We start from the raw sequence: 27,476 nt of genomic DNA on the forward strand, positions 1-27,476 counted from the left end.
ATCCTTTCATTGGTGTATGTGTAGGGTGTGTTTGAGTGGAATTTGCACATGACACTTTACCCAGCCTTGCCTTGGAGCAACTTGGCATAAACTGGTTTAACTTGCAAAAGCGGGCACCCTCGTGAAAAACACAAGGAAATGATTAGCGACTAACTGATGTGACGGGGGGTTGCGTTGGCAAGTGAGAGTGCTCCCTGACACTACCATGCAACATACAGACCACTGCACATTTTTTTACTTTAACGTGATGGAACGAGCCTCTTTTCATTCCTCCTTCTCATTTTTGGCATATTTGCCTTAAAACGTCCGAGCAAATCGCAGCACGCTGGGCACAGTTTGGCAATAAATGTTTATTAACATTCAGATCTCAGTTCCTGGAGTTCAAAATGCTATCTGGAAGGTCACACGAAGCAGGGAGCAGGAAGCACTTCCACCATGTACCAGTTTCCCATCAGTCTTCAGAGGGATGACTGTTTATTATGGCGGTGGTCTGCTCCTCTGTGTTGTTTCAATTTCATTGTTTGACAGTGTTTGTCTTTATTTCTCTCAACACTTAACTGTACAAGGCCGGATATTTTCTTTTGAAACTCAAGACAAGACATGCTTTGATATTTGGTTTATGTTGTTCCTGTGTTATTAATAGAATGTCATTGTACTGAAATATTGTGAGAGCTTGTATCGAGTATGTTTTAAAAAGGAAAAGTCTAAAATTAGACCACCATATAAACTACATCTGCAATTTTTCTTAAATACGTATGTTGAACTGAAACTTTGCATGAGCTTGTGAACCTTATACTTTGAAAGCCCTGAACTTTAGACAGAGGTCAGCGTTGTTGGTGGCCCAAAACCTTTGGCCAGCTTAGTCTTTTTTGTTTCTATGATAATTGGCTGCAGAAGTTGTTTTAATTCTTTCTCCTTATTTTATTCAACTGTTAGTTGTACTTAAAAGTTAAAGTACTGCCTGAGACATCTTTTTGTGAATATTGCTCAACTTCTTTTTCTGTGTTAGCTGAAGAACAAACCGCAACATTTGTCGTGCTTGACCTGATATTGTGTTCTTAATGCAAACAAAAACAACTGTCTTAAGCCCATAAATTATAAATGCAAAAAATCTTTTCCCCAAACCTACGATCAAAGGTTGGTTAACCGCACTTGAATTTCTACACTTTGCCACACTACCAGGCTGAAATGTTCTGGTAGCTTAAGGTTTCACTGTCCTCTTTACAGACTGACTGGGGAAGTGACAGACAGGCTTGAAAAGAAAAGGAATCAGGTGTCGCTATGTTAATGTCCGTAGACGTGATGCAGCGTCGCTTTTGATTCCATTCATACTCCCAAAAATTCCTAGGTTTTTTTTTTGTTTTTTTTTTTTTTTTTACCTTACTCCTAGTGTAATAAAGTATTAAATACTGTAAGTTTTTTTTCTTTATCCAATCTAAATTTATAACCTTTAGTTTGTTGCCAAACCCCCTTGATATTTCTTATCTGTCATCCTTGTCCTTGTAGTCTCAAGGAGCAGAGTTCAGTTTTTCATGTACTGAAATGTTCATTCTTGCATATTTTCAGTACTCTCAGAGAAACAGAGTTGCTTTATAATATAAACTCATAACTAATCAGTTGTCACAGTCCATCTGATAAAAATGTGCATGGGTGTTGAGTGGTGCATTTGCAGAGAAGGTCATCTTGCAGCACTCCTGATGTTAAAAGAATACTTTTGGCTCGACTTGTACGTGCAAACTAAAGTGTAGATGACATTCTTCCCAGTTTCGCTCTTGCTACATGAGAGTTTACATGATCCTCCCACCCTCGGATTCTGAGGAAATAAAAAAAGGGGGGGGGGGGAAACTAGAATTGGATAACAGAACTGATCCATGTCAACGAAGACAAATGTCTGACATTCACACTCACACATTCACACATGCACTTGTTGATGTGCAAAGCTTTGGTATTGGTGTTTCTTTTCATTATCAGTTATTTAGTTAGTTTACTTTGCTGGAGTGTTTTGACCAAGCACATTGTTTCATATTCATGAAGCGTGGGCTAAAATCACTGGACATATCACTTTGTCTCTCCTTGATTCGCAGCATGAAGGACATGCCTCACTTGGCTATATCACATATTTATATCTACAAGTTGTTAAACTCTTGAATGAGACTATGCAGCTCATCTGAATCTCACTAAAGTATGTCATTCAAACATTCCCTTGTAGTATTTTTCAATGGGGTGTGTTTGGATTGCATTAGCTTGTGCACATAGAAAAAGGAACATGACTCATTCACGTAAGTTTGTATTAGTGTGGCATGTTGATTCATCAGTTTGGCCACCGCTGCAGGAAAAAAAAAAACAGTGGATCTGTTCAGACCAGATGTGTTTTCCCAAGTATCCTTGGCCTGTCATGAACTGTTCATGTGTATCCAGAAACAACTGAAATCATTATCATTTAACCTTTCCTGAACTGGACAAGCTGTTACAAGTGACGTAAAAAGTATTGCTGTTGTCCTTGAGGCTGTTTGTTACTCTTTTGCTCAAACGATAATGTATTAGTTACCTTGATACTTGTAGTGTCCCCCCCCTCTCACTCTTTCCCTGTAATTCTAGACAAACTGGGTCCATTTTTGCAAGAGGTGAATTTTATCAGCCTTTTCCCAGTGCAGCAGGTTCACCTTATCACAGTGCTGGTTCACGCTGTCCTCCTCTCTCTTGTTGATATTAGCTTGGATTCAGCCACCGTCTCCTTCCATCCATTTGGGTTTCCCAGGCTCATCTCCATCTGCTAAAATAACATTGCACCCAGTTGTGCCTCTTCTCGGAGTAAGGGAGTGGTGAGGGATTACGCTAGGTGTTCTTTTGTTTTTATAAGGGCGCTTACTACGGCGGGTTTATTTGTAAAGGGAAAATTAAGATTGGTTTTAAACCTAGCAGGGTAGCGCAGCATTTACTTTTGTCTTCACAAGATCTCGGCATGCCCCACTGCGTCTCATGGTGTATTACTAAGCTGACAAAGGTGGAGGTATGAATTCCTGGAAGTTGCATAACTGTTAATAATACACGTTCTCATATAGTTATATTATTTGCTTTTTTGATCCCGTTCAAACCTGCTGACTGACTGACCTCTGCCGTTTTAAAGGAAAAGCATATTCAAGGAAGGTGTCCAGCATCTTTGGTGCCACCTTAAATGCACCGAGACCCCACAAAGACATTGTATCTTAAATGTGTTGCCCTGTTTAAACAGAAACGTCAGTGCTTTACTTTTCTGTTTTTAATACTCTGGTACAAAAACCTCTCCATGGATAGATTTACTTGTTGGAAAGGAAGGATAATGTAATCCCACTAAATCACTTCCAGATACAGAGCTTTGAGAAATATAATCTTTGGCAGTTTCTGAATGCGGCCCTGTTTTGAGTTGTTGTTTTCTTCTTCTGTTTCTTCACAGGTTCAAATCTGCTGCTCCTGCAAAATACTGTGACAAAACACCTGCCACTTCCTGTTGTGTGTGCCCAAGCGACTGTTGCCGAAGTGAACACACGTACATCAGAGGACCAGTAATATTCAAGATTGTTTACCCCATCTGTCCATTTCGCTTCTGCACTTGCAGTCTAAAGTGTGTCGCAGGTGTTCTGTCTGAACTGTGTCAGTCACACTCACCCACACTAGAAGTATTTAAAACACATAGCTTGGTTCTGCGCCCACACACAGTCACAGCAGACATGGCCAGTAAGCTGTCCAAGTTCGGCAAAATCCTGCTGCGTCGCCGGGCATTAGACTGTTCTGATGTAGAAACCCAGTTCGCCCGCTGCTTGTCCACTCTGGACCTCATTGCTTTGGGAGTGGGCTCCACACTGGGCGCCGGGGTCTATGTCCTCGCTGGCGAGGTCGCCCGAGAGAAGGCGGGACCAGCTATCGTCCTCTGCTTCCTTATCGCTGCTCTGTCCTCCATGCTGGCTGGCCTGTGTTATGCTGAATTTGGTGCCCGTGTCCCCAAGACGGGCTCAGCATACCTTTACAGCTACGTTACCGTAGGAGAAATCTGGGCCTTCATCACAGGGTGGAATCTCATCCTCTCTTATGTCATAGGTGGGTTTCAGTTTGAGCTTAAAGTCCAATAAGATGTCATCAAATCTGACAAGCATCGACTCAATGTGGTGTTTTTTGTTTTTTTTTTGTTTTGTTTTGTTTTTGCTTTATTTCAGGTACGGCCAGCGTGGCCAGGGCTTGGAGCTCAACCTTTGACAACCTGGTTGAACAAAAGATATCTGGCTTTTTTAAAGCTTCTATGGCAATGAAGGTGCCAGGTAAAGTCCTGGCAGAGTACCCTGACCTGTTTGCGTTGATTCTGGTGCTGCTGCTCACTGGTGAGTTTTTCTCTGCTCATTCTGACATTACTCTTGGGAGCATTATTCTCATCTTTATTTCTTTGTGAAATGCTTAAAAGGATTGCATCTTAAAATTTGGTTAAGCAATCTTAGGATGTCTAGTTTACAATGACCAGCCGAAACTTCCTGTCCTACTAGTCAGTGATTACTTCATAACAGCACAGTTGTCACACTAATATTGCACCTAATGTGCCATGCCAGAAACTGTGTCAAAATGCAGTAAATGTAGGATTGGTGTTGCTGACTGATGGTTTGTTGAATGTGTTGAAGTCTGAGCGTGTCCACCCACATAGCAGGACATGCTGTATTTTGTTGCTGAATATGAATTTTGTCTCCTCTCTTCCTGCACTTTGTGCTCTCAGGGCTTCTGGCCTTCGGCGTGAGCGAATCTGCGTTGGTGAACAAGATCTTCACTGGCATCAATCTTGTAGTTTTGGGCTTTGTTATCATCTCTGGATTCGTTAAGGGGGACGCAGCCAACTGGAACCTTACAGAGGCGGACTACTTCAGCTACAAAAATGACACAAGCAGCAACAAGACTTTAACGTGAGTATCTGGTCAACAAATAAACTGACAGTTCAGTTTTTTTTAATCAGTGTTTGAGGGTTTAAACAATGTTTTTATCTCTTCTGCTGCTCAGTGAAGAGTTTGGCGTGGGTGGTTTTGCTCCATTTGGCCTGGCTGGAATTCTGTCTGGTGCAGCCACCTGCTTCTATGCTTTTGTGGGCTTTGACTGCATCGCAACAACCAGTGAGTCATTTTGATATTTTCCTAAGAAACAGGGCCACTGATATTCAGATATTAGACTGTGTCTGTAGACTTAAAATATGAAAAGTCACTAAGTGGTTTGTTGGGAATCTTAAAGTTGATCTAAGTTTATGTTTCTGGGTTGCAGGTTTACACAGAAACTTTTCTTTTTAAATAAATACATAGTAAAGTTTTCCACAACTTGGAACAGTTGTGCAAATATTTAAGTAACACACACTGCTTTTGGTAACTTCTTTTTTTAATATTATGCAATATATCACTTATGAGCAGCACTTGCCTGCTGCAGCATTGTTGCGCAACTTTGAGTGAAATGCGAGCAATGCCGCCCGCTGTGTCAGGACCTTCTGGGGTCATTTGGGTGTAGCAGGATTCACTCATCCTCCTCTGATTTCATCCTCCCTTGTTTCTCAGGCGAAGAAGCAAAGAACCCCATGCGGTCCATACCCATCGGCATCGTGGCCTCCCTGCTCATATGCTTTTTTGCCTACTTTGGTGTGTCTGCCGCTCTGACCCTGATGATGCCGTATTACCAGCTGAACACTCAGAGTCCTCTGCCTGAGGCCTTTAACTACGTTGGCTGGGCTCCTGCCAGATACATCGTCGCTGTTGGTTCTCTCTGTGCTCTGTCCACCAGGTGAGAAAGGGGAGGGTCAAGTTGCTGTTAACTTGGTGTAAAACAGAAAGCTGACTTTTGTTCTCCTCTTAGCCTCTTAGGCTCCATGTTCCCCATGCCTCGTGTTATTTACGCCATGGCGGAGGATGGGCTGCTGTTTCGCTCTCTGTCCAGGATGAACACTCGCACCAAGACTCCCATCTTGGCCACCATTGTTTCAGGCATCGTTGCAGGTAAGAAAGCTCTCTTCTGCGTTTATCTTCAACAGTCAACTTCTGTCCAGTCATTTCCTCATAGCTTCAAACTGTCTTTGCTGTGTCACTCCACTGCTGTCAAGAAAGGTTGATGATGATGCTCTGCAATGGTCTTGCCTCAGCTGAATGCAGCTGTCTGTCATTCAGGCTGCCAGTTTAGAATCAATAACACTTTCTGTAGCAGACACCAGTAATGGCACCAGTTTTCCCCTCATATCCACATTACTGTAAGTTTCTTGCCTGACTTTTCTAAAATATGGTTACTTCTCCACAGCTCTGATGGCCTTTCTGTTCGACCTGGCAGCTCTGGTTGACCTCATGTCTATAGGAACTCTGCTGGCTTACTCTTTAGTAGCCATTTGTGTTCTAATTCTCAGGTAAGCAGCTTTTTATTCTCTATTAGCACATTCTCCAGTCAGAGGCTGTAATCATGTGTCAAATACACTGCAGCAGCTGATGTACTAATTTAATAGGCAAGTACTCATAACAGCAGTGTGAAGAGGTAGTTATATCATAATCTGTGTGGAGCTGTAGTTCAAGGTTCAGATGTTTTACACACTAGTTCTTCAATGGTTATGTATATAAAATTGAATATAAGGAGTAGCCCTGCGTCTCTTGTTTGACTCCCCCTGGTGGCGGGAGGCCAGAACATCAACAGTTCGCTGTAATCATGAATGTCAGTTTAATACCAGCCACATGTAAAGCTTGTAAATATAATGTGTATGTATGTATGTGTAAATGTTTTCTGTCATGCCAGTGTAAATAATCCATCACTCCCCCCCCCGCCCCGACCACAGGTATCAGCCAGGCAGCCTGAATTCTCCCAGTCAGACAGAGAAGCTGATGGAGTCAGCACAGGGGGAGAAGGTGGCCGCAAGCGGAGGGGACAGCGGCGACGAGTCAACAGAGATGGATGACAGGCCCTTCCAAGAGACCTTTACCGCTAAGCTGCTTTTATTCCCAAGCAGAACGACTCCAACTCATATTTCTGGGACCATTGTCTACGCTACTACTGCTATTATCTGTAAGTTTTATCTGGAGAATGCTAAAAATCAGCTGATCTGGTTGTTTATTATTACTCTGACACTGATTTCGACCCCCTCTGCCTGCAGCTGTTCTCATCACTATACTGTGCGTAATCCTGGCAAACAGTCTGCAAGACGTGCTCGAAGCAAAGGCAGTCGTGGTGGTCCCTTGTATCTTTTTAGCTCTGCTTTGCTGCGTCTGCATCATCATCATCTGGAGGCAGCCGGAGAGCAAAGAGGCCCTTACCTTCAAGGTTGGTGTTAAACCCGACGACCTCTGTTTGTTTTAGAGACGGGACAATCGAAACGTCCACTTTTTTGTGTCTTGTCTGATTTAGTTTTTAAACGTTGTCTTTTCAAGGTCCCTCTGCTGCCCTGGCTTCCTCTGTTCAGTGTTTTTGTCAACATCTACCTCATGATGCAGCTGGACTTGGGTACATGGTGCCGCTTCACCGTCTGGATGATCATTGGTGCGTTTTAACATCACTAATTCCATGAAGCTTTCTAGCACTTCATGCCATATCATTTCTGGTTGTATCTGAATATTTTGTCCTTCTCCCTTCCAGGTTTTGCCATCTACTTCTTCTATGGTATTAAGAACAGCAGTGAAGCTGGCCACAGGTCGTCCCCACGCAAATATGAGTTAGCGCTGCAGAACAAAAGCCCAATTTACAAGGGTGCCCCTGACGAGAGTGACATGGAAGCTGGCAGCAGCCCCTGATGCAGATTCACACATACCTGGGGGGCACTGCAGAGCACCTACACTTATTTTTTTTTGTTTGCAGTGTAGGTGACTTGCAACGCTGCCCTAGGTGTAAAGGAAGGAGAGGCAAGACAACAACACACACGTCTTGCCTCTAACTTTGAGGCTGATTAACTTGATGGCTAAACACTGTGACAGAGTCACTTTCTTGCTTGTGTCTGTTTTGAAATGGTTTCTTCTTAGCCTATAGCAGGGATGGGCAACTCCACTCCTTCGAGGGCTGCAAATGTTGCAGCAGGGAAACTCCTAACACTTGCAAGATTGTGGCTCTCAAGGGCCGAGTTGCCCAACCCTGGCCAACAACAGACATTTACCTGCCTGTAACACATGCTTTGAATGGACCGAACTAACACTGCAGTACTCTTTGTGATGAGTGTTCTGTTATGTGAAGCTATAAACTGGAGCAATGTTACTCTTTAGCTATGTGTTGGTAGCGTACTGTGGCTGTATTTAGAGCCATCCAGCCACTGGATGTAACTCATCTAGTACTTGATCCATTAAGGTCACTACAGTGAAAACACTCAGATTAATGAGAAAAACCTCAAACTATTTCAATTAGAGTCCAGAGAGAACGTGACAAATGTGAAAATCAGCTGGTTCTGTTTGTGTTACAGTGGACAGACTACATCTAGCTTTTCTGTGTGTGTTTTAGGCCAGTATCACTCAGCCAGTTTGGATGTTGTGTTCAGTCTGGAACTGAAGTACAGACTGGAGGATTGTTTTTTTTTTTATATATACATCTCCCTCCTGATCGCCCTCCCACTCACGAAACATCCAGAGCACAGCATTAAATTAGTACACCGTGTGTTAAAATAATATGAAATTACTTTTGTGGTATTTAGAAACATTTTGTGGCCTTTAATTTAAACCATAAATTAAAGCTATGTACTTAAGTATATAGACCTTATATCTTTACACAAACATTTTTATAATTGATTTTTAATTAATTTACCAACTCCTTTAATTTCCATCTTACTTCCTCAACATGCCTGTTTGCATGGCTGGCCGTTTCTTTGCATCAGAAATGCTCATCATTCATATCGGGTCATCTCATGACGTGATGTATGTAAAACTCCAGCTGAACCACAGTGAATCAAGGTGTATGTTTACCAGTTGGACAGGCGGAGGAGAGGCTCTGCCACTCATCACCATTATGTTACCTTCTTCCTTTTTACGTCCTTGTGAAGAACTTTTTTTTTTTTTTTTCACAGAGGCTATTTTTTTTCTTTTAGTTTCAATTGAAACTTGTTCTTGGCAGCTCTGTCTGTTAAGTTCCCATCACTTGTATGATATCTTTACTTCTTTATTTACTTTTGTCTGATTTAGAACTGTTAATATTTAAATGTGTATAGTACCGTTTGGGACAGATGTCTGTATTTTTGTTTTGCCTTTTCATGTTTCAATTTTTAGTGTTTTTTTTTTTTTTTTTTTTAAAGCTTGTACAGGTTTTAAAGTGATTTTTTTTTTTTCTTATCCGCTTATGTAGTGTCACATTGTTGGATCACATATGTATTCCCTTCTGACCAAATTGAATTGTGTTTTGGAAACCATTTTCCAAAAATAGCTTTGACCACTAAAAGTTGGTCTTTAAATTATTTTAAAACATATTTTTACCCCATTTGGATTCAGTGTTATTAACTTATTGTTAATATCTTTTTTGTGATAGGAAAGTGCTTTATTGTAGAGTGTATAGCATTTGTTAACAGAATCTTTATTTGTATAATGCTGTAAATTATACAAATCTTTTTTTGAAATATGAGACGGTTTTTTGTACATATCATCCATCGGTATCGATGCTGCTGAAATCCAAATGATTAAAATCCCTGTTAAATTTTGGATAAATTGCACCTATGGATGAAAAATTACAATTATTTTAGAACATATCTCCCAAAGAAATTGAGAAGAGAGTTGGTAGTCGGACAATGCTGAGTCCAAACTAGTGCCTGAACAACCATCTGTTTACCTGGGAAAGGCACTGGGGCTGGTGGCAGAAAGGATCCAGTCTGCTCTTTAACCTTCACACAACCTAAATTATACACCTATTTGTTCATTTATGTTCTACATTCGCTCTACCAAAACCAGAATCGCATTACCTGCTACAGAAATCATCCTGAAGAAGTTATGTAATGAAACTAACTGAACTTGTCACACCCAGCTCGTGTGCCTAATAATCTAAATCCATTCATGTCCTCTCTCATTGTGGCCCCAGTCACAATCTCCCTTTGTTTTGTATCCTGTACATATTGCTGTCATGTATAATATGAACTGTATTTTAATTTTTTTAAAAATAAAACTGATTTATGATTATGATGTGTGCTCTCTTTTCTTAAATATTTTTATTTCAACAAGTCAATTATTTTATTTATTCAAATAATACATAATTTAGTTCCAAAATGTCTACAGTTGAACATTTTCACACTGAATAAATTCCATTAGTTTACTGTAGAGCGAATAAACCCAAACAGCAGTTTAACAGAACTTTTATGTGACAGTATGCATGTCTGTCTGGCATCTTTACAATTAAATGCCTTCATAATTAGAGGTTTTAAGAATATAAACCAGCTGTCCTGCCCAAACACACCTCAGCTTGATAGTTTCTATGACTAGGGATTAAACCTTAGATCTATAATTGTGCTGCTCAGAAGGACAAAATGAACAATGAAGGTATTAGCCAAACTGTTGCTGATAGATGTTATAGATACAGGCATAGAGGTGGTGACTATTAACTGATGGAGAATGTCCCATTGTTTGGATCTGATTAGCCATGTATTTTAACAACACACATATACATCTATAAATATATATATATATATATATATATATATATATATATATATATATATATATATATATATACATAGATATATATATATATATATATCTAAATGCCAATTACACATCAGAGCACACCATGTAATCATTGCCTCCTAAATGATATCAGTGTGTGATAAAGGTAGAGGTGAACAATTTTCCATGTGACTCAAATTGACAAAAAATATTTTTAAAAGATATGATTTGAGCTATTAAATGTGTAAATTTCTGGGTGTTTTTTTTTAATGTACAATATATAATATATATTATAGAAAGTCGGCATTTTCTGAACCATTAGTTAACTTGTTCATGTCAGCCTGAAACAGAAACATATTCTTCTCTCCTCTTTTCTCCACACACCAAGTCTGCTCTCTAGTGGCTGCACACAGCATTACGTTAACCAGTACAACTAACTCAGTGTAGTCTCTGAGAAAAAAAGCAGCCTGCCTTCACTGTCTTCCACAAGCAAAAACCTTTATTAATGTTTCCAGTCATTTGTTATTGATGACATTTGTGTTACAATGTGTTACAACATCAAACAGTCAACTTCAAACAGTCACGGTTTGGTTTCAAACACATTATTTACACATTGTGTAATGTGATACTGACGCGTTTCCCGCCACCTTACAGATTAGATGTGAACATTTACAGGATGAACACAGGGTTGTATCAATGAAAATCCAATTTGACTTTATATGCTTATAAAATGCCTAAACTTATTTCCTCTACAAGGCACTCAAAAGAAACACCTCCTCTGCACAGATTAAATAAACAGACTCAGCTTTTATTGTTGAGAGGAAGCTGTTCTGTTAACAAGTTATGTATAATGTGGTCAATGTTAAATTGAATCTGTATTGTTTTGTTTGTACCCAGCCCTGTGATGGGCTGGCGACCTGTCCAGTGTGTACCCTGCCTCTTGCCCAATGATTGCTGGGATAGGCTTCAGCTTCCTGCCACCCTGAATTGGACTAAGTGATTCAGAAAATGGATGGACATTTATACACTGCAGATATTTTTGGAATCAGTGCCTGATGCAATTGTTAATTAATTCAGCTATTTGCTGAACAACAGGCTTACTTATATTCTAGCACACAAAGAAAGTAATTTTCTTCCAATGGAAACTTTTAATTGGCTCTGAAGCATGTAATCATGGATATGACTGAATCCATTAATAAATTGTAGGCATAGGTGTGAGAGGAGATGCAACTTGTCATTCAATATTTTTTAACAAGGTCAGTTTTCTATCAGTTTCCAAATGTGTGAAGCCCCAAAGTGTTTCATTATGCTGCATGAACAGATTTTAGGATAGATGCAGACATAGGTAAAGTCTATAAAAAGCCAAGGTCAAAAAGTACATTTGGAATTATTTCAGAATTAAATCATTATGACTTCAGTTAGATTTTGTTTAAGTGATGGAGCCATAGTGGATGAGCTGGAGCAAAGACACAGAAGACACTGTTAAAGCAATCCTGAACCTGCCAACTCACTGATTTACTGCCAGTGGAAAACACACTGCATACTAACTAAATTCTCCTGTACAACACATTAAGTCTACACAGGCAACCTGCTAAGCAAAATGTACAAAAAAAAAGGGTTTGTTGTCTTAAATTTCATTTTACCATCCAGATGGTTAAATCAGTGTTGGCAATGTGCTTATTTAGTTAGTTATTTATTTATTCCTCTATAAACCTCCAAAACATATAAGCATTTCAAATGTGAAAATCAAAAGAAGAAAAAATAAATAAATAAGTGACTAAAAATGCCACAATGATACAAGTGCTTGAAAATGAAAAGTAAAAGCCTGTGGATGGTTTATCTGATGCTGTTGCTGTAGCAACAAGACTCTCAGCAGATGACTGCAGTTGACTGAAAATGATTAACTAATTCAAGGTGAAAGGTCAGGAGCACTGATATCATACATGTAACACTTTAAACAATGTGACAATATAATAATTCAGTTTTTTTTTTTTAAAGATTTATTTCATATCAGATATTAGGAAATGAGTTGTTTGAATAAAAAAAATTAAGTAATAATTATGTAATAATACAAAATAATAAATGCAGATGTTTATGGCAATATAATCCTTGTGAAAATGAACATGTGTAATATTAATGCAAAAAATGTCCTTTTTATACAATATCATATAATTGTCATATGTTATGAGTCACTAGAACTGATATTAATGTTGTATGAGTTGCTGAACATAGAAAGAACCACAATGCATAACCGCTGCAAAACATTATAACTAGTGTGCAAAGTGTGTTCAGACAGAGACTTCTTCAGGTTCACTGCAACAAACACACGCACTAACATCAACAACTCAATGCAGTCACCACTTATAACATCAAATGAATAATGATTTTATTGTTTATTTCATACAATCATATAGTTCATCGTAATGGATACATCTTCTCATGTCTTTTTTTATCCTATCAGTTCGATTCAATTCCATATTTTATTCATCTTTTAATGGACTCAACACTATTTGACTGATTCTGTTCAATTTGATCGAATTTGCATTCAGTTCAATAGTGCGTCAATGGTTGATTAGTTTGAGAAAAAAGGGCTATGGATACATTTTCTATGTTCTGTTATGTAACAGCATCAAATGAGAATAAAAACTCAAGTACCTTTATACTTAAGTACTGTACTTTATCTTCCACTACCTACATGAAACACTTCGAGGGTCCACGCAAAAGGCTTCAAAGTTGTGTCATACCTGGTGATCTCACCAGCGAACCAACAGAGTAGTAAACATGAATTAAGTAACTTACCATACTGATAAAAATCCTTGCTATGATCAAGTCATAAAGGCAGTCAGTGAGCAGCTACAGAAGCTTTCCCTTCTGGCAGACAGTAAACGTCCTACTGTACACTTTCTCAGTGCAAACTTAGTCAGACACACATATGTTGGCTCTGTTGGAGTTCAAATTCACTATTATCTCTTTATGTGTCAAGCTAGTCAGATTTGTATCATACATGACATGCTGTTTCTTTCCACATCATCTTCACACAAGGCTGCTGTGTACTCAGAGTTAACGTAGAGGTGGTGTGGCTCAGCCTTGGCATCAGTAATTCAGATTTAAGTTCAGTTCATGTTGGCACATGAGAAATACAATAAATTGATAATGTCAATCTGTGCCAACGACATGACCAGCCACTGGAGCATCACTATAAACACCAGGAAAGGCCAAATGTGGCATAAAGCTTAAGTGTTGACACACACACACACACACACACATGCAGACAGAGAAGTGAAGGGTCAGGATGCTTATTGTGCTTCAATTTCTGATGGGAATTTGGACAGAACCAAAAGCAGGTGTCTGAATGTTAAAACAGTATCTCACGTTTGGAATAAAGTGTGTATCGGAAACATTATGAAGTCCCAAAAGCTGGCCTGAGAGCAGCCGCGGCGAGAGAACTTAGGTCCACCTCATTATACCAGCTGTCAGCCAGCGTTGGGCAGCAGGGTAAATCAGCAGAAACACTGCCGGCTGCCCTTGTTGACCTCCTCTGAGGAATGGACGGTGTTGGGTACAAATCCACTCTTGACACCTTCCCAGCCATCCTGGATTTTGATGTCCCCATTCCTCACCAGTTCAAAAATGTCCCTCGTCAGGTCCACAAATGCCTGAAGTAAAACAAACAAAAAAAACACAAAACATCAATAAATAGTTTAGGATTCAATTTTCCTCTTGATCAAGACTTTCTGGTGTGTGTGTGTGTGTTTGGAATAAAGCCAATGACACAAGCAAAAAGTGAAAGCTGAACATGTGTGTGTGAAGAAACAGTAAGATAACGCCCTAAAACCTTCTCCACGTTGATAGCGTCTCGTGCCGACGTCTCCACATAGCGCATCCCGTAGGCCCCTGCAAGCTTCTCCGCCTCATGCTGGGTCACCTGCCGCTGGGCCTCCAGGTCACACTTGTGTCCCACAAGCAGGAAGACGATGCTGTGGGGTTGGACGTGGCTCCGCGCCTCCTCTAGCCAGTTGTGGACGTTCTGGAAGGAACGACGGTTTGTGATGTCAAAGAGCAGGAGGCCCCCCACCGAGTTGCGGTAGTACGCTCTGGTGATCGACCTGGACGGACACGTGGATGCAGGGTTGCTGCTGTGAAAAACTGGTGAACCACTTCTGAGGCCATAGCAAGTAAAATGTAATGTTTTGCTTTTTAAAACTGGCAGATAACATTTTCAGAGTTTAATAGCTCAATGACAGATATTTTAATAAATAACCCAAATCTGAAACAGATCTTCTCAGCAATATATCTTTCAACCTGCATATTTATCACAGCCAAAAGGATTTACAGTTATGATAATACTATTGTATCAATCAAAACTCCTTCATAGTGAAGCTTTAGCCCTTCATCGTTTGCAAATGGACTGAGTATTACACATTTGTGGCAATAAAATAAGATCTCATGACTATTAAAGGGGCCCTTAAGTCCCATCTGATGGGATGGATGATGAGATGTGTGGGTAGAAGATTAATAGGGACTGAAAGATCAGAGAATCTTGTTTATTGTTCATGGTGCTGCTATAAAGACAAGTTTTTCTCTACCTGAACCTTTCCTGTCCTGCGGTGTCCCAGATCTGAAGTTTTATTCTTTTTCCTGGCTCAATCTCCACCAGGCGGGAGAAGAAGTCCACCCCTACTGTTGGGTCTGACACCTGGGCAAAGCGGCCCTCTGTGAACCTGCGGATCAGACACGACTTGCCCACTGTGGAATCTCCGATGACAATGAGGCGAAACTGGTAGAGCCATATTGTCTCCATGTCGAATGACAATATAATCTGTCACAGAAAAAGCCAAAGAACTTGAATGAATTATCTTAATGAAAGCACTGAAGCAAATAACAACTAATTGGCTTTATTTAGCTTGTTTTTTGTTGTTTTAAGTAAACCCCTCTCTAACAATACAATACAATACAACTTTATTTATAAGGCACTTTAAAAAACAACAATGGTGACCAAAGTGCCACATTGTGGGGGGTTAAAAAGAAACAGAATAAATAACATACATTAGGACAACTTTAAAAAAAATTCAGACATCTAAAAACAATTAAAAAAAAAAAAAAAAAAAAAAAGCAATCAAATTAAAACAATCAAAATAAAATCAGATCTAAAAAGTCAACTTATTGTGTGGAAAGCCAGCATGAATTTGGCATGTGACACAAGTAAGAAAGAAATATGAGACCGTTTCCACCCATGCTGGAGCACAAAATCACATATCAGTCACACAGCCATATTGATGATAATGTCTTTCAGACATTCAGTTTTAGACACTTTTAATGTAATCAAAAATGCTTAAAGTCACTTAAAATAAAGGAGCAAACAACATAACAAGTATTCTTTCATATATCTACTTTTAATTAGATTTAATCGACAAACTGTGTTAATCATAAGGGGGATAATTGGGGTTGTAACAAAAGAATAACAGGCTCAAATAATCTTGTCTGTGTCCATGCCATTCAGTTGGGTGATCTCATTTGAGAAGAAGGAGGGAGGAGCAGGCCACTCCCCTCCAGCTCAATAAACAGTAGTGTAATCAGCCTCCATGTGGATTGTAGTGGTTGATATAAAAAAAAAGCAGTAACACACAATGAGGCATTGATGCAAGCCAAATATAAATATAAAGAAATAGACAGTGAATGTTATTATAATTCAGCTTTCTTGACGGCTTCCAGTGGCATGTACAGTATAATGAATCATAGGTTTTCTGTTTTCATTCTAAGGCCTAAAAGGAATGAATTAATAGTGAACATTCAAGGCAAGAACTAGAAAAAAGACAGCAAATTATAACCTACCTCAAATTCAGAGCTCAGAAGCTGTAAAAAACAGGCCCCATGTTGATGGTTGTGTGTTCTGAAAATGACCCTGTAGAATAGCAGTGGCTGTGTTGGTGCAGCTTACATAAATAACGCCCTAACAAGCAGCACGTTGGCGGGCTTACCGTCCTGCCACAGGGTCGGCTTAAAGGGCTATAAATGACCCAAACCGAAAATGATCCGAGCTGCTTGAATGTTGATATTTCCGTGATGATTCGCTGATGAAATGGCAGCAGGATTCAACAGCAGCATCACACATCCACCTCTTCCTCGCCCTCATCAGCACCAGTACCGTAACTGCGCGCGCAGCAGCGCAGTCACAAACATGCAGCCTGCTGCTTTCAAACGCCGCAGGAAAAGAAAACTTGGCTTCCTATTCAGTCTGATGGGCTACATCAGATTTAGCTAACTTTTTTTTTTTAAGCTTTAAATGAAAGTAAATTAGCTTCGAGCAAAGTTTGTGTGTGCTTCTCCAGCATTCTTGGCAAAGTAACTGCGCATTTCACAGCTGCTGTGACTTTTATGTCCTCTTTTTTAAATTAAGATCAGTTTGGGCAGATAAATATTGTTCACATGGGCATTTGGTAAGATTATGCTTTTTAAAAACTGCATTAATCTGTATTCTTTTTAATGTAATCCCCATTAGCTGAATCGTTAGCTCATAACACCGACGGATCGTCCTGGCATGCTGCATTCACTTGCACTCGTGTATCTGACTTTGTAATTATACTAATTTCTTTATATAGGTAAGTGAAATTACTCTAACACATAAAATGCAATTTTCCCCCAGTATTTTCTTTTAATGGCTACACTTACATGTGATCAGAATAGGGTAAGCTCAGTTTACAATAATTATTTACATCAGGCATGTTGCCACTTCTACACTAAACAGGAAACATCTTATTTAAATATGAATTCACTACACCAAGGGCAACTTCAGTAACACCGGAGTTAGTATAGTGAGAAAACCATGCCAGCACAAAGTTCATTGAAGTTATTATATCCGAGGACATGTGAACGCACCAGCAGCTATCACTCGCGGGGTCTGGAAGTGGAGATTTGATAATGGAGTCAAACTATCCCTGAAGACATGCTTCAGTGATTACTAGTGATTGTGGCCTCTTTGTTTTCTTTACACATGAGCGCTATAACCTATTTATTTATTTTGCTAGTAATTTACCGGATGAAAATGACCTTCTGGCTTTAACAGCAACAATTTCATGACTTTTTGGCTGAAATACCTGTGAAGCAGCATCTTTTTTTCTTACAATTTTTCTATAATTTGTTAGGTATATACTTCCTGTACTCCTGCCGAGCTGCAAGCATGCAGCAGGAGTTTCTGTTTAAAGTCCTGGTCATCGGAGACTTAGGAGTCGGTAAGACGTCTATTATCAAGCGGTACGTTCATCAGATCTTCTCCCAGCACTACAGGGCCACCATCGGAGTGGACTTTGCCCTGAAGGTGCTGCAGTGGGACAATGACACCGTGATCCGGTTGCAGCTGTGGGATATAGCAGGTCTGTCAAACTTTTACAACTCAGATACAAGCTTCTGCTGCACATCTGGCGACTGATCAGTAAGAGGGAGTGCATTGACTCATATGGACACAAATTACAAGATAGTAACAACTCAGCTGCCCATTGTAGGAAAAAGATCTTTTAAGTGATTTTAGAGAAGGGCTCTGACTCATACACGACTGCAGTTCTATTAAAAAAACAGAGTCACTGAAAAAAAAGCAGGGTGTTTCCATCTGAGTCCATTGCTGTCCACTGCATGCCTGAGTCTGTCTCCACATTTGATGCCTGGATGTGGAATGCAGATCTTGTGCCTGGCTGTGACTCAACTGATCCCATGCTGAGTAATATCAGTCACATGATGGCAGCTACTGTTGAATAAACCCCCATACACACACATTTGTCACTAATAAATGATGATGTGGGTTTATTTAATTTCATGGACCTGAATAAGGTCATTGTATTGGATGTGTGTGTGTGTGTGTGTGTGTGTGTGTCCGATGGCTATCCTTGTGTCCCAGGGCAGGAGCGGTATGGGAACATGACTCGTGTGTACTACAGGGAGGCGGTTGGAGCACTGGTGGTGTTTGATGTGACGAGGGCCTCCACGTTTGATGCTGTGCTCAAGTGGAAGGACGACCTGGACTCTAAGGTGGCACATGCCAGGGTTTTGTTTATTTATTTATTTATTTTCAAATGTTCCAGCATTAAAAACATACTTGCACATGGCAGGCCACAGACGCACATCATAAACACATCTTTAATCATCATCTCTACAGAAATTAGCTCACATTTCTTTGCACCCTTTCTGAGTTCGCTTGACACGGATGAATTCTGAGACAGCCCCTTGGGCCCAGACTAAAGCACTCCAGTTGTTAAAACAAAATGCAAACAATGCAAATACATTTTGTTTTACTGTTATTAAGTGCTTCCTCATATCAGTTTGTGTCTCATTACAGTTATCTTGCATCTTTTTGACGGTTAATCTGTTTCAGTTTGTGGGAATTTTACATCTCTCTGTTTTTATTGTGTACATCATTGTTTACAAATCTAAACAGTCATCTCAAACAAGACGTCCGTGACATTTGGTCTGAGCCTTTACTGATCTATTTTTCTCGAATGTCGAGTAATTTTGTGCTGCAGATCAAAATGTCCAAGCTTAATGGGGCAAGCTAAAAAGAAAGGAATTTCTTTGTTAAAAAAAAAAAAAAAATCATGGTGACTGGTTCACTTTATAAGTTTGCAAGCTTGGGATCTGCAGGAGGCTGCACAACTTCAAAATGCTATACATGTGCAGAACATGTACCCCAAGTAGCCTAGAAAGTACTATGAGAACTACAGCACTGAAGTAGTGGGTGTGCAGCAGTCCATTTGAGTCAATAATGAACTTAAAGGTATATTGTTTGGGATATACTGACATCTAGTGGTATACATTGAAAACTGCACCCTCCTCACTCTTGACCTCGCTCTTCTGACTATGAAGGGCAGAACTACAGAAGTAGGTAAATGTCAAATTCCAACTCTTAAGCTGATGTTTGGTTTGTTCCCTCTGGGCTACTGTAGTTATGTGGTGCTGTGATGGACCAGTTTTTTTTTTTAATGGTGTGACAGTGTCAACAAGGAGTCATTATAAAATTATACATCAGACTTTAAGTTGCTATCTTTATCTTTAGGAGAGATGATTTAACAAAGACAGAAAATATTCAACTACATTCACATTAATTGTTGTTATTTAAATAAATTCTAAAACATAAAGCACATGTTAGCACAGTTTCTGCATTCATCGTGTAACCTTCTGCTTGTCTTTTATAAGGTGACTCTGAACCATGGGAAACCAGTTCCTACAGTGCTCTTAGCCAACAAGGCAGACCAGATGGCTTCCCAGCTGCCCAAACTTGAGTCTTTCTGCAGGGAGAATGGCTTTGTTGGCTGGTTCGAGACCTCTGCAAAGGTAAGAAAGAGGGGAAGAAAGATGTGACTCTGCGGGTGATTGCTGCAGCTTTCCAAGTGTGTCAAAGTTACATGAGGCACTGGAAACTTTATCCATAAATTAGTTACAGACTCGATATTGTCATACAAGAAAATTCTGTTGGGCTGCAATTTTTAAAGGAGCTGCAATGTCACAAGAATTTTTTTTTTTTTTTTTATTGTTATTTGCATAACAAGTGTAATTTATACCATGCTGTCTAATAATATTACCTAAGAAAAGCATGCATAACATGAAAATTATTGCTTAGATTGTTGTCAGGTTTTTTCAACATGATAATCATTTTATTAGCTTTATTAAAACAGGGAAATTAAGTAAATGACAAATAGACCTTGAGGCCTTGGATATAGATATAACGATTATTGTATATTGCTGTAGAGAGAGAAAAGGGTGATTTGTATTTGCATTTAACTGTTAATACAAAAGCCAAATGTTTTTACTTTCAGAGGAGATTTGTGAAGGGAAATCCCAGTGAAACCGGATGCAGTTTCAGACAATATTCCTTCAAAACGTTTAAATAAGCTGTGCTCTCAGCAGGAGATGGCGAAGCTTCTTCTAATTAGCGAGGTTACCTGGCAACAAGTCAATAACAGTCTGAGAAATTGAAGAAGAGGAAAGATTCGCCACTATGTGAGCAATCTTTTCAAGTATTTAAGACTTCTCCATGTGAAACCATGTCTTATTTAGCTACTGGAGAAAATACATTTTCATAAAACCAAGGCAATTCCTTCTGTAGTTGTGGGAATACTAACGTATGTTTCCATCAGTCAAGTACATTTCCTCACAGGTGTGTCTTTCTTTATTTTCAGGACAACACAAACATCGAGGAGGCGGCTCGCTGCTTGGTGCAGCACATCCTGCTCAACGAGGAGGGCCCAGTGACCGAGCGAGAGCCCGGCTCCCTCATCCTGTCTGGATACACAAGCACCACAAAGAATCACTTTAGCTGCTCCTCCTGTGTGAAATGGTGACTCCTTTGCAGTTGTGATGCGATCAGCTGTCAGGCCGTAGGCACCAGAAAAGGCTTCATCAGGAACTTTGCTTTCATGATGTCAGCTCATTATAAGTGTTCAAGTGTAGAAAAAGTGTGAAGGAGTGTACACGGTCTGTGCTTACGAGGCAGGTCAATATCTGGCACAAAAAGCTGAAGTCTGTAGCGATTTCTTGTTTAAAACTACTAAAGAATTTTTTTTTTTTTAGTAAGATGTATAAACCTAAATATGTTAATTATCATGAAATGTGCCATAAATCCTTTATGGGTTCAGAAATGACTGTTTTTAGATCTTGAAGAACTGTGTAGAATGATAATATGTTTTCTTTTTTCCTTGGGTCGGAGGTTGTTTTGCCTGCATCGTAGCCAACAGTAAGATCAGACCAAATTAGCCCACCTACAGCAGAACAATGGAGAAGATATCAGAAGTGAATTAAATAACTGGATTCCAGCCCCAAAAGTGCTTTTTCCCCAGTTCCTGATACATATAACACTGATATATGTACCAGCTGTGTTTACGTATTGTTAAGTGATAGAGGATTTCTACTTTGTAAATCAAAAATGCAATCAATTAAACAAGATAAAGTAAGAGTAATGATGGAACATAACAGTATTTAACATGTACAACATGCGTCTTTTGCTAGCATAAAATATTTTTGGTATGGTGAGATGAATGTATAGTTAAACTTACCGGTTTTAGTGTGTTCTTTACATTTTTATAACAAATAAAAAATAAAATCCAGAAAATGAATTGTTATTGAGAGTATTTGAACTGATGTCATCTCCATCTGCATGCCAGATCAATTAAAATAATGGAAGCAGAAATCAATGCCTGTGGATTTAGCAGAAGACTTGCAATATGTCACACACCAGATCTGTGAAATAATGCAGTAAAAATGTTGAATCCTTTGCCCAGGAGCCAGTGTCCGCTCTCTCAAGTTACACAGTGAAATGGTAGTGGTTGCAGGAGTCACTATTCCCCATATAGTGTCCTATTAAAATGACATCAAAGCCTGTATTTAACTGCAGAATTGCTGCATAGTGTTGCATTAACATATTGTTGTTGGCACCTTGTCAATTAGCATAAAATATAAACTGGAAACAGTGGAACAGTTGGTCTTATTCTATTCGAAAGTAATAAAAGACAAATTAGACTTTATGTAATATAAACTCAATTCCAAACGAAGTTGAGACGCTGCATAAAATGTTTTTATTTCCAAGACAATGTAATCAACATATCAGGTGAATTTTACAGTTTCATGAAAATTAAATTGCTTGTTTTGAATTTGATGACTGCAATCCATCTTAAAAAAAGTTTGATCTGGGGCAGCAAAAAGCTGGAAAAGTTACTGGATCAAATCAACAACTCGATGAGCATTTAACAGCTAATTATATTGGCTGGCAACTGCAGAGTAACAAGACTGGGAAAAAAAAAAAGAGAATTTTAAGTTGCAGAGCCTCTCTGATGTAAAGTTTCACCAATCTGCAACAAATTTGTGGAACAAGAAAAGCTGTGAAGTGTTTAAGATCTCACCATCTACTGTGTTTAAAATCATCAAATGATTCAAAGAATCAGGATGAATCTCTGTGCACTGGGGACAAAGACAATTATTAAAACTGGCTGCTAACGATCCCCAGGCCCTCTGACATGATTTTCTACTGGAAATCACTGCACGGGCATCTCCAGAAACCATTATGAACACAGTTCACTGTGAAAAACACAAATGGGTGCTGAACTGGTCTGCCTGTTGTCCAAACCTGTTACCAACAGAAAAACATAAATAAAAAATCCAGCACCAAAGGTCCAGAACTGCTGAGCAGCTTTAATCCTGCATCAGACCAGCGGAGAAATATTCCCTCCTAAAACTACAGCAACTGGTCTTCTACCGTGGTCTCATAGCACAGCTGTTGAGGGACGAGGGGAGCTACACAAAACTAAAACATCAAAATGTTCCAACTTTTTCTTAAGATGTGTTCCTGCCATCAAATTCAACATGATCTAATGTTTTTCACTTAATGGTAAAATGTCACATTCAACATCTGATATATTGACTGGGCTCTACTGGGAATAATATTGGTTGATGAGATTTTCAAATTATTACATATCTCTGTGTTTCTTTGCATTTTAAACTAAATGAGAACTTTTTTTTTTTTTTTAAAATCAGAGTTGTAATAACCCTCCTGCTGCACCTACTCTCTCTGCCAACCATAAAAAGAGCAGCACATTTAGAAGAATTGTTTATTTTCATCATCTGAAAAGTAATTCTCCTCAATAGTAATAATTGGCCAATATTTTATGTCACATTATACGGAGGTGACGGACCTTGTTGCATATTGTTGTGGAAAATTAGCTTTGCAGCCATTTGTTTAGGCAGCAGCATCAGAGCCTTAAAACAAGAGGAACAGGCTGATCTAGAAGGCTGGTGCAGTGCTGGAGATAACTGGAGCAGATTGTCCAGAGAAGAATGTTGCACAAGCCTCTGGCCATAATGGAGGATTCCTCATATCCTCATAATACAGCAAGGAAACAACAGAGTGCTCAGTGAGAGACTTCTTCAAGTCTAATGAAAGACAAGAAGATAAAGGGGGATCATTCCGATCAGTAGTCATCACCCTCTGGAATCAGACACTATCTTTTAATTGATAATGATTGTTCTTATTAAATAAAATAAATAAATAAAAACAGCATTGCAATTTTTTTGAGACAACTAAAGTCTTTTTCATTCTTTCATTTCATTCATTCATTAAAATGCTGCAGAGAAAATCCCGTAAGAGTCTTATGTATTTAGAAAGAAACATGAATGTGTGGAATTTGCCAGCATGTTCACGAAACAAAGTAAAAGGTTAGCTGATCAACCCTGAAGGGGATTACTGGACTTACAGTTTCTTAAGCTTAAAGTGACAATAATGTGTGCTTCCGCTGTTTGCAATGTAAAATACTGAAATAAATATGGTGTCAGTGTAAAATATCTGGCATCTCTATTCCAATGTAAAGTTCTTTAAAACATGGATATTTCACTGCACTAGTTCATTCAGACCAGACATCCTCATGGTTGCTGCCAGACATTGTTTTTAACCCTGAAATCATGATGAAGCAGAAAAGGCAGCTGTTTCAGTCGACTGGCACTCAGATGTGTTGTTTGAAATTCTATGTTTTCAAATGAATCCTGCTTTATATTTCACTTCACTCCCTTTGATGTGTAATAGCTTGATCCTTTAGAGCGGGGGTTAGCAACTCTGGTTGTCGAGAGCTGCAGTCCTGCAAACGTTAGGAGTTTCCCTGCTGCAACACACCTGATTCAAATCAATGGCGAATTAGCAGACAGCGTTTGATGTCAAGCTCTGCTGATTAGGTCTGATGTGTGCCAGGAAGTATACATATATATATATATATATATATATATATATATATATATATATATATATATATATATATATATAGTTGCTTGACATTGTTTAAAAAGACTAAAACCAACTACTTATTAGCCAACAGTACACATAGGTAAACCATAAGGATAACCTTGCAGAGATGAAATGAAACAATCCAATGTCAAATTGTGTGTGCCTACTAACTTTTAAACCTTGCAGTAGTAAAGAGACTGCTGCTGTTTTAATGCACAAGCCTCCTGGGGCTCAACCCCTGGTGCCAGGCAATATAAAGGGTCCTGGAGGCTCTGGCAAAAAGGCATGCTGCAGTGTTGCCAATTCACAACTGCTTTCAGGCTCTGCCGCGCTCTCATGCTGCTCAGACTAATCTCACACCACTTAAGACGACGCCTCAGAGCTTCTAATTTTTTTTAAGAAGAAAAGAAACATTTATGTGGGTTAAACATGGATTCACTGCACACAGGACAAAGTCTGAACATCCGGCTTTTCTCACAGTTCAGCACCAACAGAAGAACATTATCATCACAAAATGTGCCAAATACACAATACCTGTGTCTTTAGATGTAAACAAACTACTCCCAAGTCAATGAGTACTTTTTGTAGTAGAGTTTTGCTTCTGCGTTCTACAGTTGTATCCACAAAACTACACATTTACTGTGAAGATCAGGTTTCTTTAATGAGACTAGACAGTAATAAATAAGCCAAATATAATCTGACTCCGTTTCTTCTCTATTTTATAACTTCAATTTTCAGGTCAATTTGAGAGGTGTGAGAGATAAAAGACATGAGCTTACCGTTTCTTAGTGGAATAATCTTGAAACTCTTTATTGCACACTGAAGTAAAAAATAAAGCAAAGAATAAACTGCACACCACACAATTTCTGGTTTGAAGCTTAAGTGTCTAAGTTGAACTTGTGGTCATTTGAGGGTACCATCGTATGTACTGTTCCCTGGTTTAATTCATATGTATATATTCCTGTAATTCAGTCTGGGTTTCAATTTCTCCTGATGAACATTGCCTCTTACCTTTTCCATCATTTGACACAAACATTATTTTCCCAGCAACACATCTGTTAATCAGCCATGTTCTATGTATTTATATACATTGAACTCAGTGGGCCCCTTCTCCGATAATGAACAATATAAATCTCTTTGAGCATCCAAATAATCCTTGCACAACATTTCTCACTACAGTGAGCTATTCTCTTCCACAGAAGGCACTAAGGTGGCATAGAGTGCCTCGGCTCTTTTACTCTGAATCACCACATATAATACATTTGAACTTAGTTTATCCATTGCGCCCTCTTTCAGACTTCCTCTGACCTGTGGTGAAAATGGAAATGCTCTTCCACGGTTTGTCAAGAAAAAAACCCATCATAAACTACAGTTCATATCTGAAAGTTGGGACAAGGGACAAAGGACTTGGAAAATAATCAGCAGACTAATAAAAATAATTAACCAGTCCGCTAGAAAGCAATACATTAGGAGCAGCTCTCCTCTGAATGGCTTTGCCTATATGCATCTACAAAGCCAAATACGGAACATAAGAAGATCTATTATCACAGCCAGAGCAGAACTTCCTCCTGGAAGAATTTGTGTAAATATTTTTTGAGGTTTACATGAACATTCTTTAAAAAACACAACAACTCAGGAAATCCCTTTCTTATACATAGTTTTATGTTGCCAGAAGGAACCTTGCAAGTGCCTTTAGGATGTTAAAATAAAAAGTGTATCAATCACATTTCCTTACTATTAACATAGATTAACATGTAATTACAAAGAATTTATGCTCGCCAGCCACTTTAGCAGGTCCACCTTTTCAGTGTGGAGCGAGACCCCCTTTTGCCGTCAGAACTGAGTTCAACACGGTGAGGGAAACATTCCTCTGTGATTTTGGTCCATATTGACATGATAGGATCACGCAGTTGCTTCAAATCTGAGAATCTCCTTTTCCATCACATCCTGAAGATGATCTGTTGGACTGAGACTGAATGTGCTGGCTATTGGAGAATACAGTAAATTCATTGCCATGTTTAGGAAATCAGTTTGAGATGATTTGAGCTAAATTGACTAAAGTAATAATAAATAAAAATTTTCTAAAAAATCATTACATTATTTTCATAATCTGGTTCAATAGATATATTTTTTTAAAGCAAACAAATAAGATAATATATTACATATTACATCACTCATAAACTAATAATTTGTTGAATAATCCTTTAATGTTTCCGCTACAGTCAGGTGTTTTCTGTTCCTCTCAGTCAGACTTCTGCACCTGTTGACAGGTTTTTTGTCCCACTGTTCAACAGAAAAGTGCTCTAATTTGTCCAGAACCAATTTGTTTGTTTTTTTGTTTTTTCTTTTTCAACTCAATTAAATGAAAAAACAGTGTCTTATATTACTAAATTACTAAATGCAAATTTTTATTTACTGTTCCTTTTTTAAGTCTCCAGTTATTTGAGTGACTGTAGTAAATTCAACCTTTTCTTAAATGAAAGGGTATGAATACATATGAGCACAACTGTACACATAGCTAACCAAAAGGCTGGGATGAGATTACTCCTGTAAATGCTGTAAAACAGACCATACCATGCAGGAAGAATCAGTGAGCCAAGGCACAAAGCGTCAAACACCTTTGTGATTTTTCTTGTCATGGATTTTCTTCACCATGTGTCTGCCTCTCATTGGATTGCAGATAATCAAGGAGAGTTTGCACATCACACGTTTGACTCGCGCATATATTCACCAAGGTGACGAATCAACTGATGCCTTCACTGCCTCGAGAACCTGGGGGTGGGGGTGGGGGGGGGGGGGGGGCTTCTGCTTTAAGACCCCCTCCCCGGACCCGAGAAGTGGCCCAATCGCCCTCCTTTCTTAGTCACCTGATTCATGTGCTGCCATTTTACACACAAGTTTGACTGACTAAATTGCAAAATATATAAATAAAAAAAGATGAAAATGAAAGAAAAAATGGACTTGCCAGCAATTGAAAAAGAAAAAGATTCACATTTTTGTGTGAAGATAAAAAAAAGACTTGAGAATTTAAAAAAAAAAAAAAAAAAAAAAAAAAAAAAAAAAAAAAAAAAAAAGAAAGAAAAAAAGAGTCAGGATGCAGCCAGAGCGGGGTGCTGTGTGATCAGAGAGGTGTTTGCGCTTTCTGA

At 39.0% G+C, this 27,476-nt stretch overlaps 3 protein-coding genes across 3 annotated transcripts; 2 read left to right on the forward strand and 1 right to left on the reverse strand.

Moving 5' to 3' along the window:
• Positions 1 to 3,698: 3,698 nt before the first annotated feature.
• On the forward strand, positions 3,699 to 8,304 carry slc7a3a (solute carrier family 7 member 3a). The gene is made up of 11 exons (XM_079248182.1): positions 3,699 to 4,074; positions 4,191 to 4,352; positions 4,736 to 4,919; positions 5,014 to 5,123; positions 5,553 to 5,775; positions 5,848 to 5,987; positions 6,283 to 6,385; positions 6,806 to 7,032; positions 7,121 to 7,287; positions 7,395 to 7,503; positions 7,600 to 8,304. Exons 1-11 carry the CDS (start codon positions 3,708 to 3,710, stop codon positions 7,752 to 7,754), a joined length of 1,947 nt encoding a protein of 648 aa, XP_079104308.1. The 5' UTR covers positions 3,699 to 3,707; the 3' UTR covers positions 7,755 to 8,304.
• Positions 8,305 to 14,083: 5,779 nt separating this feature from the next.
• On the reverse strand, positions 14,084 to 15,384 carry LOC306761119 (ras-related protein Rab-39B-like; the record flags this gene model as incomplete). The annotated part of the gene is made up of 3 exons (XM_079247214.1): positions 14,084 to 14,239; positions 14,419 to 14,689; positions 15,170 to 15,384. The coding sequence occupies 3 exons, from the start codon at positions 15,382 to 15,384 to the stop codon at positions 14,084 to 14,086; spliced, it is 642 nt and encodes a 213-aa protein (XP_079103340.1).
• Positions 15,385 to 17,760: 2,376 nt separating this feature from the next.
• Positions 17,761 to 20,908, forward strand: LOC306761876 (ras-related protein Rab-38-like; the record flags this gene model as incomplete). The annotated part of the gene is made up of 4 exons (XM_079248203.1): positions 17,761 to 17,953; positions 18,472 to 18,602; positions 19,764 to 19,901; positions 20,747 to 20,908. The coding sequence occupies 4 exons, from the start codon at positions 17,761 to 17,763 to the stop codon at positions 20,906 to 20,908; spliced, it is 624 nt and encodes a 207-aa protein (XP_079104329.1).
• Positions 20,909 to 27,476: the final 6,568 nt, after the last annotated feature.

The sequence above is a fragment of the Telmatherina bonti genome (genome assembly GCF_933228915.1).
Source record: "Telmatherina bonti genome assembly, chromosome: 10".
In the NCBI taxonomy this organism is placed as follows: Eukaryota; Metazoa; Chordata; class Actinopteri; order Atheriniformes; family Telmatherinidae; genus Telmatherina; species Telmatherina bonti.